Source organism: Lupinus angustifolius, chromosome LG11 (genome assembly GCF_001865875.1).
Source record: "Lupinus angustifolius cultivar Tanjil chromosome LG11, LupAngTanjil_v1.0, whole genome shotgun sequence".
NCBI classification, from domain to species: domain Eukaryota; kingdom Viridiplantae; phylum Streptophyta; class Magnoliopsida; order Fabales; family Fabaceae; genus Lupinus; species Lupinus angustifolius.
In genome coordinates this window covers 2,431,699-2,447,224 of record NC_032019.1, presented here as the reverse complement: position 1 = coordinate 2,447,224, position 15,526 = coordinate 2,431,699, and the positions used below count along the sequence as shown (strand labels likewise).

The window sequence follows — 15,526 nt, the reverse complement described above, 5'->3', positions numbered from 1 at the left end:
GGAATTACATTTTGTTTTGAATTTAAGCCATCAAAATTGTCAACTATAAATACCCTTTTTAATTAAATCATGAATACTTATTAGTTTCTGTTGGTCTGATTTGAACGCCACCATTTGCTCCTCCAAGTTAACATTCTCTAATTTTCTGTCCATTTTTTTTTGTTCATTTCCATGAATAATTGTGGGAGTATCATTTTTCTCAAGTTTTTTGTCCAGTTTTTTTCAGTTTGTCCAAGGTATATTTGGTTTACATTAGTACCAAAATATACTTGTCTATTTGTTTTTTATACATTTAGATTGATATACATGAGAAAGTATTTTATATTAAATTGTGTACCTGTCAATATGTATTTTTTTACATTCAAACAAGTGAAGTCAGAATGTTTTTATCATAAGAATATAGTAAGGTTATGACGAGTCTAAAATTAAGATCAGGATATCTAAAGCTTCACTCATTGCACATATGCAAATTTTGACAAATGGAATGATCCATTATTTTATTTAGGTTCGGCCTCAGTGGCCTATTACTTAAAGTGCTTTACAATTGAAAGTACATCATTATGGACCGTGAATAAAGTCCATTTAGCTCTGATGCTTTGCCTGATGGAGGAATTTAGAAAGGCCCAGAGAAGTGTGATTTTCATAACTCTTATGAAAATCATGGCAGGTATTTCCGTATTTGGTGACATGGGTATAAATTGTAATTTATATTATTAGATTTTAGATGAATCAACATCATCAGTACCTAAAATTCTCCGTTCCTATGTCTCAAATCAATCACATGCTATTAAATAGTATAAAAATATTATTATATTTTTTTTCTTTTCATGTAGATGTCAACATTCATTTGGCTTAGAACACAATGAGACATAGAAAATGAGACAGCTGATCCCATTGATTTTAGATTGCATATATATTTATATTTATGAGTAACATTATCTGTATCAGTGTGGTGCATCTCATTGCGTGACAATGATTTGTTATTATTTATGGAAGAAAACACGTGCCCTTGTTTTAGTGGACAGTTTTTATTTTACATTCTGATATCTTAACCGGTTTTATTTATCAATTGGTCCAATATTTACTTTCAAAATCTTTGTATGAAAAACTAAAACGCATCTCCGGAATGAACAACTAAAATTTGATGTGTATATGATTTTGTCAGTGCAATTCTTTTGCTGATGCATTGGCTAAACAAGGTTGCTACAGCGAACATGATCTTTTGGCTAAGTGGTGATGTGTATAATTTGATTGCATATCCTCTGGTGCATTTTTCACGGTTGAGATTTGGCCTAAGGTCGAAAAGGATTCCAGGAATTTCTTTAGTTTGCAAAATGCCTTGGCTAAACAACTTGAAATGTGATGGTAAGCTTGTGATATAAACTTTTACCTGCAGACAATTTGCAATTCCCCACTATATATATCTCCAACTTGAACATCAATTAATTTTAAAAAAATTAAAGATGAACATAGAGTATAATTAATACAAGTAAGTATAAAACTTTAATGGTTGAATACAAGTAAGTAATAATCAAATAACATGTGTATTGTCAAAGTAAAGTAATAATTAATGAGTATATATGGATACATCAGCCTCCTACTTAGCTTGGAGCTCTTACTAGTTACTACTACCTTAAGTTAGAGATAAAAATAAATGAATTTGGAGAATCAAGGGTTAACTAGGTTAGCCCACATGGCACAAAGAGCAAAAGATATGGTAAGGAAAATGCTTATTTTCTTCAAGACTGCACTAAATACTTTCTTACTTTTTATACCAATAAACCAAACCTTTTCTGATTCATTCCATTTGATTATCTCAGATGATTGCTTTCTTCTCTTCATGCTGGTACCACTATAGTAGCATTTTGCTTTCAATTCTTCCTTCAAATAAACATAATGCATCAAAAGAAGTGCAAAGATGAATACAATGGCACTTGCTATTGTCTTTGATGGCTTTATTAGCTTCCCTGCCACATAGGCCTTAAATTCCTTAAAGAAAGACCCATGGTTCTCCATTGTCACCATTAGTGTCTCTGCATTATTCTCTATTGAGTACTGATTATTTGCCATCACTGGATTGAGGTGAACTTGGAGGGTTTCTGAAGGAACTAGTTGGTGAAAGAATGTCTCAGCTACTTGACCTGTGGAAATAAACATTCCATGACTGACTTTTATTTCTTCAACTACCTCAAAGCTTGGTGAACTTGTGTAATCTTCCATGTTACCATCTTCTATATGGTTCTCGTTAGGGTCATCTTCATTGTTGAAGCCAAACGAGTAATCATTGATATAAGGGTCATTGAGTTCCTTGTTGCTATTGTGTTGACCAGATTCTGCTACAAGTTAAAGCTATTGTTAGTTAGTTTTGTTCAGATTTAATAAAGGAAATAAGATTAGGTCACATGACCATTATCTCATTTACCAAAAAGAAAAAGAAAGCATCAATATTGTATGGATTTTTAATACCTTGCACCTCATTCTCTTTCCTGTTTGATTGGAAGCTTGAAATATCCTCAATGGAAACAATCTTTTGGTCTTCCATAAAGCTCTGTCCAATTTTGCAAACAATAGTATCAACTTGACTATAAACTCATGAACAAAAAATCTTTTTAACAGTAGTTATATAGTGTTTTGAGTCTATGTATGCGAATGTGATAAATTTGCAATTTTGTCAAACATACAATGCATTCCTGAGCCTTTTAAGTCCTTAACATAAAGCCAATGAGTTTCATTTGATTGAAGCTAATATTTTTTAGTGTCACTAGAAAAATAAATTAGTATTAGTATATATTATACCTTTTCCAAATCTTCTTTTGACATTCCAACCCATCTTAAGTTCTCAACCATCCTCTCAGCCTTAAATTCCTCATCCAGATCTCCAATCTCTATGGATCTTTTGTTTGGATCTCCAACAAATGTATTCATAGAGTTCAAATCATTTAAATGATCGCAATTAGTGCCAACCATGAAAGTGAAATCATCTTCACGAGGAGCATAAGTTTCATTCCCACTGCTCCATCCCTGTGAGTAGATGGACTGGTTATTTATCAGTTCCTGAGAAGCATGAGCAACTGAAAGAATTTCTTGCACTATATCTGTTTCATTTCTGCTTCCATACATGGCTTGTGTCATATTCTTCTGCTCAGAGGTTCCAACTTGAGGGAATTCATTCATCACCTCCAATGGAGGCATGACAAACCTATGCTGCATCCTTGCACACTCTAGCGCTACATCCACCTGCAAAATTGAATTAAAGATGTAAATGCAGCAAAAGTTAATTGAACCTAGTTTTATCCCAAAACTTAACTCATAAGATAATGGCTATTCCCTAAGTTATTATAAATGACGGTTTGAGTCGTAATCTCAACTAATATGAGACTTCAATACTTTAACATAGAGAATAAATTTGGAAATATAAATCTCCCCTTGCCCTAATCCAATACCAAGATCTAATTTAATTTCTCAAAAAGAAAAATATAAAATAATATAGCATGTTTACTTGAGTAATTTCTAGGCGTTATTCCATCTAATGTCCACTCTTAATATTCTGATTTTTTTCTTCTGGTTTAATACCTTTGATGGAGGGTATGATATGGCACCATAATTAGGAAATGAAGAAGTGGGAAGAGTGAATAATGGGTCATCTGATAAGTACTGTGACCATGTCCCATGATCTTCATTGACATTAAGAGGATCCTCATTTCCCATGTTGTGGGGTGAACATGTATCCATCGGCATTAAATAATTTGAACTATCCAAATCTTCACCTTGTCCTTCAGAGTATAGTTCAATGCTTGATGATTGATCGCTTGTAATTTGGTTTGCATGGCTTGTAACATTAACATAGTGATCCCCAACATTTGGGGTAACTGCTGTACTCTTCTTGAAAATACGGCAAAGAGCATATGCTTCCTGAAATTATATTTTCCCACAAAACACAAACAAGTTAAAATGAATATGATCGAACCATCACTGAAAACTAAAGTATGATTATGTTTATAAAGTCAAAATAGTTGCATAATTATAGTATCTATATCTATATCTATATCTATATCTATAATCTATAATATTAATAAAGGGAAAACATAAAATAACCACCCATCATGGTGTAATTTGTGTTTTCCTATTTTGCCCTCAATATCTTTTTATTTCTACCAAAAAAACCATAGAATATTATTTTCTTATTTTATCTTTATTATCTTCTTATTTTAAAAGTGTATTTAAAAAATTGAATATTAGACCAATTGAATAAATTCAACCGTAAATTTAGCGCAAAAAATTATATTTGAATTTATAAAATACAAACTATACATTACAAACGATAGGAAAGCGGGTTGACAGACACGACAGTGCATGTCAACACACTAGTGATTATAAAGACCATTAAAACAATAACATTGGAGTCTCAATTTATGGTTGAAACCCCAATTTTAAAACTTAGTTAGTGGTTTGTGGTTGGTTATGCGTGTGAGAAGTAAAATGAAGGACTCAATTTTACACTAGAGTAGGATCTAAGCCTATTATAAAAGAAATGTTAGTTATACAATTTGAGCCATATAGGAAAATTAAAAGGCTATAATATGAAATGGCATGATATTGCTATATAATTAAAATGTGAAGAAGTAAATAAAACTATACTATTAAAAAGTGAAAATGAAAAGGAGGTGAACCTGCAATCCTGAATTAGTTTCACATTCTCTTTCATCAAGACGATATTCATGCATAACCCAACCTGTGCGAAAACCATGTGGTGCTCTCCCTCGATAGTAAACTAGGGTTTTCTTCATTCCAACATCACGATTCAATGAGTTCACTTTCCTATCTTTTCCTGTAGCCTTCCAATATCCAGATTTTGTAGCACGATTTGTTCTCGATCCATTTGGGTACTTCCTATCACGTGGGCTGAAGAAATACCATTCTAAATCTGTTCCCGGTAACAATGATTTCCCTAATTATAAAAATAAAAACTTAAATTGGTTATACTATGTCTATTATTAATTACCTTCAATACTAATGACTACAATTTATTCACTTGAACATCTAGTAACTAATATGATTGCTTGTATTATACTTCATCTTCTAATATAATTTGCCATATAAAAAAACAATAGGAGTGCTTAATGAAATGCTTAAATTTGACATGTATTAGCTAGCAAAACTAAGAAAGATTAATCAATTAAAATGCTTCATCGAATAATAATTTTTTATGTAAGACTCGGAAAAAAGAATTGAAAATAAGAAAGTAAGAAAGACAAAGTATATATTACATGGGTGCAGCCTTCTAGGGTATAATTGTGTGTCTAATATATACATTATTATACCATCCTTTTCTTTTTTGTTTAAGCTTTTTGACTTGGGGTATCTGACTATTGTCTCATTACTAATCTTGACGTTCAAAATAGGAACCATAAAGGTGAAGGGACCATCCTATCTAGACCTTAAGTACAACCTTTTTTCCACCACATAAAGATTAGCCTAAATCACATGAGATATTCTGTGTTAAAGCACAAAAATATACTTGACCAAGAAAGCAAGTATGTGTTTCACCATAAGTACTGAATAAAGAACATAGAAGCAAATTGCGTCGTAAGAAGCGCGTGCTTACTCTTTTAACATACTTTTATTAAGTTCTAATGCGATCTACAAAATCGTTGAGGAATAATGATTCAACAACTAAATTTTTTAAAACAGAAAAAAGAAAAGAAGGCTTTACGTTAAAACTTCTCTTCATGATATTATAATTTTAGCCATGGAAATAACATCGAATTTTAAATATATTATCTTGTGTGGGTACGTTAAATATCAATAGAAATAGGAGCCAAATAACTTAGATAAAGTCATGCAACCTTTCGTATTTTTTTCCAATTTTTAACTACTCCAAAAATAAAAACGTTCCAGCAATTCATTTGCAGATATATCTATCGTTGACATAACAAAATTGGATTTAGTTTTTAGGATGCAAGGACATGTAACTTTTTTACAATATTAATCAAATATGTATTATAAAACCATTAAAAATAGTATATTTTATAGGATCATCTTGATTGATAGTATAATTTTCATACATGAATGTAATATGAAAATTAAACTCAAGAAATTTTCTTGCATGTGTATGTTAATTTACCTGGCAAGTCCCATGGTTCACACTTATATAGATCAACTTCTGGGATGATCTCCAACTCGATTTTACGACCATTGATCTTTCTTTTGAGGTAATAAGCAACAAGTTCTTCATCAGTAGGGTGAAACCTAAAACCTGGAGGTAATGAAACTGGTGCCATATATATATATATATATATCACCTAACTTTGGAACTCCTTCTTCCACTGTCTATAAGAATCTGCACGCAACCTAAAAAAGACAGCCTCAATTCCAAGTTATGATCACCAAACTGAACACATTAAACACTTGCATAGAATCATCTGAAAAGAACCACCTTAGAAAGTAAATTTATTAAAACAAAAACATACATATAATATTTCCTTTTTACATATATGGCAAGCATATATATAGTTACTGAGAGAGAGAAACCTGAATTATGGAAGAAGAAGATCCAAAGGCAGAAAGTGGAAGAGAATTGAGAGAGGGTGGAATGTGGGGTTTGGTTGGGGTTTTGATGAAGATGACAAAAAGAGAAGAGAGAGAGTAGATTGAAGGGAAAAGGGTGGGTGCTGTGTCACCCTCTATGGCTTTTTTTTCTCTCTTTTCAAGTACTTTGATTTATCATTTGGATCATTGGATGGATTCCTGTTATCTTTATTATCAAGCTTGAAGCAATTCCTATTATTAAACAATATTATGTTACTCTCTCACCACCCATTGATCCTAAGCTTCTTGGCTTGGTTGTTCTTTATTGGATTCTGGGCTCATCCACATGGCAATACTAGTAAATGCATCTCACCCTAACTATTGGATGAAAGGATCTAAAACGTGGGGAGTGATGAAACAAAAAAATCATCTATGTCAAAATAATTTTATCTTATTATTCTCAAACAATCGAATATTTTACCATGCATAATATTGTTAACTTAAAAAATAATTTATGTTTATTTGATATATATTTATTAAAATTATGTTGGTGGTAATAGATTGGGCATAGAAAAATAGCATAGAAGATTTCAATTTCTAGTGATGTCCTATTATTCTTAATGAATGGAATTGTTAGATATTATGTTATGTTTTTAAATTTTTTAATTAAGTAATATTTTTCAATTAATGGATATATAAATTAGAACAGAAGATATATGCTCATAAAACGTAAGAGACCTTAAAGTGGATGAAGATCACATGTTTCAATTTTATGTATCAAATTCTGATCCTTTAATTAAAAATTGACACATTAATTATATATGTTAAATCATTTTATTAGAAAATTGTTTTAGTTTGCTAGTATTTTTGTTTATTTTCATGAACCCTCATAAATGAAAATCCTTATAAACGTGAATCAATTTTTTACCCAAAATTGGAAATATTTTTGAACATAAATTTGTAAATGGAAATATTGAAATTCAAACTAGAATAAGAAAACATGATACATTATTAATACTATTTTTCATAATCGTGACTAAAAATAATAACTAAATAAATACTGAAGTTGCAAAAAAATCATGCATTGAATGTATTACATTATATTTACTAGCATGTTGATAGTTACTATCGTGTTTGTCAACCCGCTTTCCTATAATTTATAATGTGTAGTTTGTATGTCATAAATGTCAAATATAATATTTTGTGTTAACTAAATAAATACAAGTTGAATTTATTTGATTGATGTAATGTTCTACATTAAAGACCGATAGTCATAATGCAAGAATAAAAAATAATTAACCAAATAATATGATCATATATTAGGTGGAGATGAACATTAGGTTATATATGATTTTTTTGTAAAAATTAAAAAATAGTGAGGACAAAATAGGGAGAACCACAAATTACACCATGATGAGTGGTTATTTTGGGTTTTCTAATATAATATATATATATATATATATATATATATAATGCGATATTATGAGAAATTAGAAATTTAATATTTACCGTTAGATCTTATTTGAACGGTCAAAATTAAAAAATACTTGCATATGACTATTATGTGACCAATAACTAACTTTTAATCCTAACCGTTCGTGACTGGTTATAAGGTTTGGATTTATTGTTCTCACAATTTTACATGAGAGAAATTTTTTCTCATTTGAGTAATCCCCATATATATATATATAGTTCTATAAATAATAATAATTAAATGCTATCTTTTTAAATTATTCCTAATACTTTTAATAAATAAGTAAATTTAATTCCTCTTAAATACTTTAAATAAGTTATTCTATTTATAAGATTTTGTGCTTATGGCACGACATAAAAGAAAAATGGTTTATTTCAATTATAAAATCATGCGACAGTTTAAAATGCCAAAATATAGATGAAAGAACTGAAACATGATTAAAGTTGAGAGGAAAACAAAGAAACCTCATATTCTACAACAATACATCAATGCAAAAACAATGTTCAATATCACGATGAGTCAAAATACCTAAACTCTAATACTTTGAATTAGTCAAATTATTAATTATGATAGCATGCTAAAAAAAATTGAAGATTCGAATCATGACCATTTTAAAAAATATTAAATTTTTCCAATACAAATATATTTCGACAGGTACGGATTATTCATTGAGAATTGGTGAACAAGTATGTTGAATTGACCGATATCAATCCTTCATTGTGAATTGATAAAATTCTGATTTGAATCCTTCAGTGTGAATGGGTAAAAATTGAACTTGATTGTGTGAAGTTCTATAAGAAATAATTATGTTGTTTTTTTAATTTTGAAGGTTTGTTATAAAAGTTATTGTTTTTTATCATGTTTTTGTTGTAAAAGTTATTATTTTTTATTATATTTTTATTGTAAAAGTTAACATAATTAAGAAACTAAAAGTAGGATCTAAATGGTTAAACATTTCTTCTCATTTGATTCATTCATCATTTTACTCTTAGCTTAAACCGACATTCCACAAAATAGGATGAATAATATTATAATTATTATTCATTTTAAAATAAGACGAATAATATTATAATTCATTTTATAAATCATGTAACTTATAAGTATTTATGTTATAAACATTATTCTATTTTTTTAAAGTTCATATTATTATACCGTAAAACAATGAAGTTTATTACCGAGCCGAAAGTCCCCAAAAAGAGAAAAAAAGAAGGAAAATACATCACCCAAACGGATCAGGGTAAACATGACCCACCTCGGTTTTAAAATAGTTCGTTAGTTCAGGGTAAAAAGTATGGGTTAAATAAAAATGTATAACATAGTATCTAAACCTGTGAACTTTTTGGTTTTGCCATGCCAACCCGGTTGGAGTGACATATTTTGTTAGGCTTAGAACCAGTTCATCGATTTTTTTAAATAAAGGTCCAGTTTTTATATCTGGAATATGTTGAATTAGATAAATACGCTTTTTAATTGGGTAGGTCAAAGGGGTGATCGCCTATGGAATAAATGTGAAGTTTACATAAAATACTAAATTGTGCCTATCACCCAATAGTTTGGAATTTCTGGATTCATTGATGTTTGCTCAATCCTTCACAATAGCTCCTTTGGGGTTTGAGAATATTAGATTAACGAAAAATAGCCATTTTTGCAATGAACCAGTAACATTGATTAGATGAAAATTCTGTTAGTAGAAAATAGCAAATGGATCATGAAATGAATATTAATGAAAACGTTATGTAGATATATGTACAAAAGAATTGCATCTTGAGTTTCGTGGTATACATTCCCCACATGTTTATGCTTATTGCATGGCATTGGCTTCAGAAACTTTCAAGCAAACACACATATGCAGAAAATACTCAGGATTCATTAAATTGCTAACCACCCAAGAAAAAGGTATCTCCAACTTTGGTTCTATCCCTTGAATCCGCACCAGCTTGATTTCGGCTTTGTCGAGTGGGTGGAAAGATGACACAGGATCGCATGTATCGTCTCCCTCTTCTCCAGTATTTTGGTTGATGCTTGCATCTCCTTCATTAACAAAGGTACTTGCAGGGAAAAACTCAGGAAGAATACTTTTGACTGCATCATTTAAGCTGAAGTGTTTACCTGCATGCAATAGATATAACAGACATCTATGCTCTTAGTCAAATTGTCAGAAAGTTAAGATGATCATAACAATAAATACCAATTTCTATTAATGGCAAAAAAAGGGGAAACAGTGGAGTAGACATTGAATCAATGCTCCTTACAGGAGTGTTGTAAAAACCGGTTCGTGCCAGCCAGTTCAACCAGAAAACTGGTGAACTAGTCCCAATTATACCGGTCATGCAATCATACCAGTCAAAACTAGTTAAAACCGGTCATACTGACCAGTTCTCAATTAAACCGTACTACTCATACCGGCCAGTTTTCACTTAATTTTTTTTTTAATAAAATAAAAGTAATTATTGTTTTATTTATTGTTTTTTTAACATTAATGTTAGTATAATATATATGTATACCTAACTTCACATGTATTTAATTAGTGAACCACCGGTTGAACCACTATACCATCGTACCAGTACTCTGGCTAGTTTGATGACCGGTACGGTATTAATAATATTACTTGCAGCTATGTGCATTGTATACAACAATAACAATCAAAGCTTTTTCCCAATGCTTAGAGGTCGGCTACAAAAGATAAAACAATGCTACTGTTTACTTTTGAAAAGAAAAGAAACTTAACTCCTTTGGTAGGTCATTTAGCTCTAAATCTTTCCTAATGATTTTTTCTCTATAGGGGTAAATCCATCTACTTCAACCTATATTGGGTTATTGTCCATCTAATTTACTCCTTTATCAAGAATTCTAATGGTCTTCTCCTCACAGGACCAAACTATGTGAGGTAAGATTGTACCATCTTTTCGTCAATATGTGCTATCCCATCCGTTCCTGATCCTATTTTGTCGGGTATGTTCATTCATCTAACATAATATCATCTTCACAACAATGATTTTATGCTCTTTTAGCTCTTTAAAACCCAACATTCAACACTAGCTTGAGGGGCACATTTTGAACACAAATAACCCCCAAAAGAACTTCTCCACTTAGTATGGTAGATCCAAGATGCCTAATCTGTATAACTTACGAGATGATGTGATTTTCAAATTTCACCTCTACGCTACCATTATTGCGCTTCTTGCTGAATTTGCAACCATATACTTCACTTTACTTAATTGGAAGTCAAGTGCTTCCCAAATGAATATGACAAATCTAGCTTACCATTTATTCCCTCTTGATAATCCCAAAAGGACTATAACCTACAAAAGAACAAACATTGTGGCACGAGCTCTTGGATATGCTCAATAAACACATCCAAAAGGACCAAAATGAAGGTGAAAAGATAAAAGCTCAAAGTTAACTCTTGGTGTAATCATATAGTTATAGGGAAGTCTTCAGTCACCACACCATGTATTCAAACACTAGTCTTTATCTCGTCGTAGGGATCGCCACATCATGGTTTACTTGGATGGTTGGATATAAGCCATATGGGCCCCTTTCTTCTCCAGAGGCTTGCATAAGATCTCCCTGCACTTTATTATAGGCCTTTAATCTTTTATTAAAAAGGAAAAAGAAAATTCTCCAACCTAACTCTGTTTATTCTCACAATCTGTACTCGTATTTTTCTCTCCTCAATTATTAGGGATACAGCAAGTGGGCTGATACCAAGCTGTGTTTTTTTTCTTCATCTTAGTTCATTTATATTCGAAGACTGTGTTGATAACTTGTCCTTTATGATGATTCATTTTCTCAAAAAGAAAAAATTATAAATATTGTTATGTATATTGATCTGTATGTATGTCTTTTTATTAACCTTTTTTGTGTTTATTAATTTGCAGATAAATAAAAACAGGATAATCAATTAGAGGATTCTAATAGGAGGATGCTCTATGAGACAGGATTACCATCTTCCTTATGAATCTCAACGGGTCGATTGATATAAGAGACTTTGTCCCAATTATCAATTTGAGGTGCATCTTCTAAATCATCAAAATCCTCACCAACAGTCCATGCATATAAACGTACAGGAATCCTACCTTAAAAATATAGATGATAACAAAAAAACAAGCAAACCGTTAGTTCAGATAAAAGAAGAAATATTGCAAAAAGGAAAGGATGAGGCAGATAGAAAAGCTCCATAAGAGGAAAATAAAACAAAAACAGCAAGACAAATTAGGCTCGAAAATTAGTTCATATTGCTCACCAGTCTTCATTTGTCCAGCCCCATGGGTCTCCTCAGTACTTCTTTGAGATATAGCTGAATTTATACTATCCGTATATTCATTTTCAAAAGTTCCAAGCTTAAGCTTTGATGACACTCGGTGATAAGATTCCAAATTACCTGCTATGCAAGTGAGTGTTGAACATTGATAGTTGATACATGTCCAAGTTAAGAGAGCAACAAACAGATTGTCGATCAATTACCAACTGCATAGAGAACCTTTGTGTTGGTTGATTTTATTGTTGAAATATATATTAATAAACTAATCTTTTATGAACCTTATGGTCAAATAGAGCTCGATCAGCTTTGTGATTGATTATTTATATATTGTGCAATTGCAAAATTGTGCTTTGAGCCTTCAAAATATATGTAATAGTAATTATGGCCTTCAAACAGCTATAGCATACATGGCTTTTATGAACCTTATGGTCAAATAGAGCTCGATCAGGATTGGTTACTTATATAATGTGCAATTGCAAAATTGCGCTTTGAAATTGTGCTCGACCAATTACCAACACCCTTGCTAACAGCACATTGAATCACCAGCATCATATTCATGGCCTTCAAACAGCAATAGAATACATGACTTACTAACTTAATACATCATTATTTTAACACTACAGTCAGCACTAGCTCCGGTTAAGAAATAATTGCATGATATCTACCCCATTGAATAGAAATCGTGTAAAAATCCTATCCTCTCTTGTCACCTGGATGGGGGCTTTACAGTAGTAGAACATGCAATTAATTAAGGGCATCTCAAAGAAGAAAAAAATACAGAGCGAAGTAACAGCTTTAAAATCAAGCATACCACTAAAAACAGAGTGCCAGAGCTCCACCTGATCAGGTTGAGACATATTCATGATATTCTTGCTATTCCCATTCATTACATAAGCAGCCTGCAAAATAAAAGCAAAATTCAGTGAAGGAAAGTGAAAAAAGAGCATTTTAACATCTCCCATTTTTGCCTTTGGAATAAGATCACAAGTTTTCACAAAACTTAACTCTGAATTTCAGATAATAAGGGGCAAAAAGAAAATCCAATACAATGTCCCACAAGCCACAACTCTACTGAGGTATGACCTGGATCACATAACATATCTGGAACAATCGCTGCTATGCAATTTAGTTAAAACTGTCTTTTATATGGGGATATAAGGTGTCATGTTAAGAATCATCAAATTAAACGAGTACCATAAAAGATAGACAAAGAAGAAATCACACAACCAACCTCCTTCAGTGAGTTAATAAAGCTCCACTTCACACTATCTTCACCTTCACAAGGAAGCAATAAATTGCTTGGATATCCTCTAAAGTGTACCTGTAAATCAGAGGGTACATAGATTGAATATATCTAAAATATTGTAGAGAGCTGTGTATGTAGGAAGAGTGTTGTTGTAACTTGTAAGGGGCCACTAAAGTATTTGTAGTAAATTGGTCTTAATTTTCGCAGTAGTGCCCTTGGGAAGTTTAAAGCTATATTTGTATTGTTACTTTTTAAATTGACTTGTCGCCTATACAATTCAAGAATTTTGATGACGATAATAAACACTTTCATCAGAAAATCACTATATCAGGTAAACTGAAACAAAGAGGGGAGAGACTCAAAATGTAGCTTTCCATAGGATATACTGCTATATTCATCAGATACTAGATTACTTACGAGAGTTTTTAAGTTGAACATGTAATATCTCATATACTAATGCCAGTTTATGCAATTGATATCTAAATGAGCCAATTCAAAGCAAGCAATATGAATAGGAAACACCAGAAAAAGATGGAAATTCAAAACAAAGTTTTCTTTTGTCCCAAATTTCAATAAAAACTTGACTTAAAACTCAATTAGATGCTCAGTCAAATTAGCTGAACACAAAATCAAGATAAAATTGTAAAGTTCTTACTGTTAAATTCCATGGCCTTTCTGGCTCCGTGCATAAAAGATCGAAAAGAACTCCAGTTGGTATATACCTGTAACAGCCATGAAAGACAGAAGGCTTTCAATTTACTATGAGGGGAATTGTTGTTATTGTTATTTTTTATTAATAAATAGTTCTTGTAATTCAAAAATTGAAAAACAATGACAAGGCAGCATGAAAACTATAACCACATGTTACGGCCGTGCAGACAAAGGCAACAATGAAATGTTTTTAAAATAAGAGCATTGAGTAAACCAGCGATCGGAAACGTTCAAGGGTGAAAACATATAGTTACTAGCATTGACAAAAGGTGGTAACTTCTCGTTCTTACATTTCTGATCCTAGGATAACACCGTGTCTTTCTAAAAATCTATACCAATTAAGCAAAAGTACAAGAATGAAATACTAAAAAATCATATCATACCATTTGAGAGGCAGTCCTTTGTACTCAAACCAAATAGTGTCTACCCCTGGGGGAAGTGTACTGCTGAAATATGGCTTTATGAGAGAAATCAACAAGGGTAAGTACCCGATCCGAGGTGCTAAGACCTGAAACCAAGAAGATAATATAAACAAGTTACTAGATGTAGATAGGATTTAATTGTGATGCATTATTACTTTAAGGGTTTTTTCACTGTCAACCAATCATCTATTACTTCATCATAAATTTTTTTGCCCTTAAACCTAACACATATGTTGCTCCCCAGATTAACTGCATTGACCCAACACATGTGTTGCATCCCCGCCTTCGGGTCCTAGATCCGTCACTGAATGTAGCCACTAATAATTAATGATTATTGCTTCATAATATACAAAAAAACAATATACTCCTGGTGCTTCAAAACTGAACTCATGTAGATATTGAATTTAAGTTCCAACAAAAGCAATATAACTATTCAATGATTGGATGATGTATGCCAACAATTCTAGTCTAAATATTTAAAAAAATAATTGCAGCAAACCTGAGTGAGGAAAAGGCAAAAACTTTAACGATGATGGTTGTTAAAAGTGTAAAAATATAAAATTTAAAATCATAAAGTGTAAATTATAACATTATGAATCGAGTTTAGGTAGAGATTAAAGAAAAAAATAGAGAAAATGGAAAAAGAATACCAAGGCTGGTGGAGGAGGAGGAAGAGTGGTGACTTGAGATTGGTGAAGATGAATCTGAAGAGGAATAGAACCTTCCCATACTAACTTCTGTGCTTCACTCATCTCTCTCTTTAGATCTTCTAAACCTTCACAAAATCTGTACTTTGCTTCTTTTTCTTCTTGTCTTCTGTGCTTAAAAAACATGAATCTTTCTTTTTTCTTTCTTCAGGTTTTTCATTTTATCTATTATTA

At 31.5% G+C, this 15,526-nt stretch overlaps 2 protein-coding genes across 3 annotated transcripts; both read right to left on the bottom strand.

Moving 5' to 3' along the window:
- Nucleotides 1,555-6,808, bottom strand: LOC109359489 (NAC domain-containing protein 86-like). 2 transcript variants are annotated; one of them, XM_019604177.1, is made up of 7 exons: nucleotides 6,532-6,808; nucleotides 6,125-6,351; nucleotides 4,671-4,948; nucleotides 3,574-3,912; nucleotides 2,797-3,237; nucleotides 2,467-2,548; nucleotides 1,555-2,333 (listed from the first exon to the last, which is right to left on the bottom strand). In XM_019604177.1, the coding sequence occupies exons 2-7, from the start codon at nucleotides 6,279-6,281 to the stop codon at nucleotides 1,669-1,671; spliced, it is 1,962 nt and encodes a 653-aa protein (XP_019459722.1). In that variant the 5' UTR covers nucleotides 6,282-6,351; nucleotides 6,532-6,808; the 3' UTR covers nucleotides 1,555-1,668. The 2 variants fall into 2 exon arrangements, with proteins under 2 accessions (XP_019459722.1, XP_019459723.1); XM_019604178.1 differs by lacking the exon at nucleotides 6,532-6,808 and having other exon boundaries at nucleotides 6,125-6,506.
- LOC109360332 (autophagy protein 5-like) lies at nucleotides 9,717-15,489 on the bottom strand. The gene is made up of 8 exons (XM_019605144.1): nucleotides 15,296-15,489; nucleotides 14,607-14,731; nucleotides 14,168-14,234; nucleotides 13,498-13,587; nucleotides 13,078-13,165; nucleotides 12,249-12,386; nucleotides 11,950-12,081; nucleotides 9,717-10,111 (listed from the first exon to the last, which is right to left on the bottom strand). The coding sequence occupies exons 1-8, from the start codon at nucleotides 15,476-15,478 to the stop codon at nucleotides 9,804-9,806; spliced, it is 1,131 nt and encodes a 376-aa protein (XP_019460689.1). The 5' UTR covers nucleotides 15,479-15,489; the 3' UTR covers nucleotides 9,717-9,803.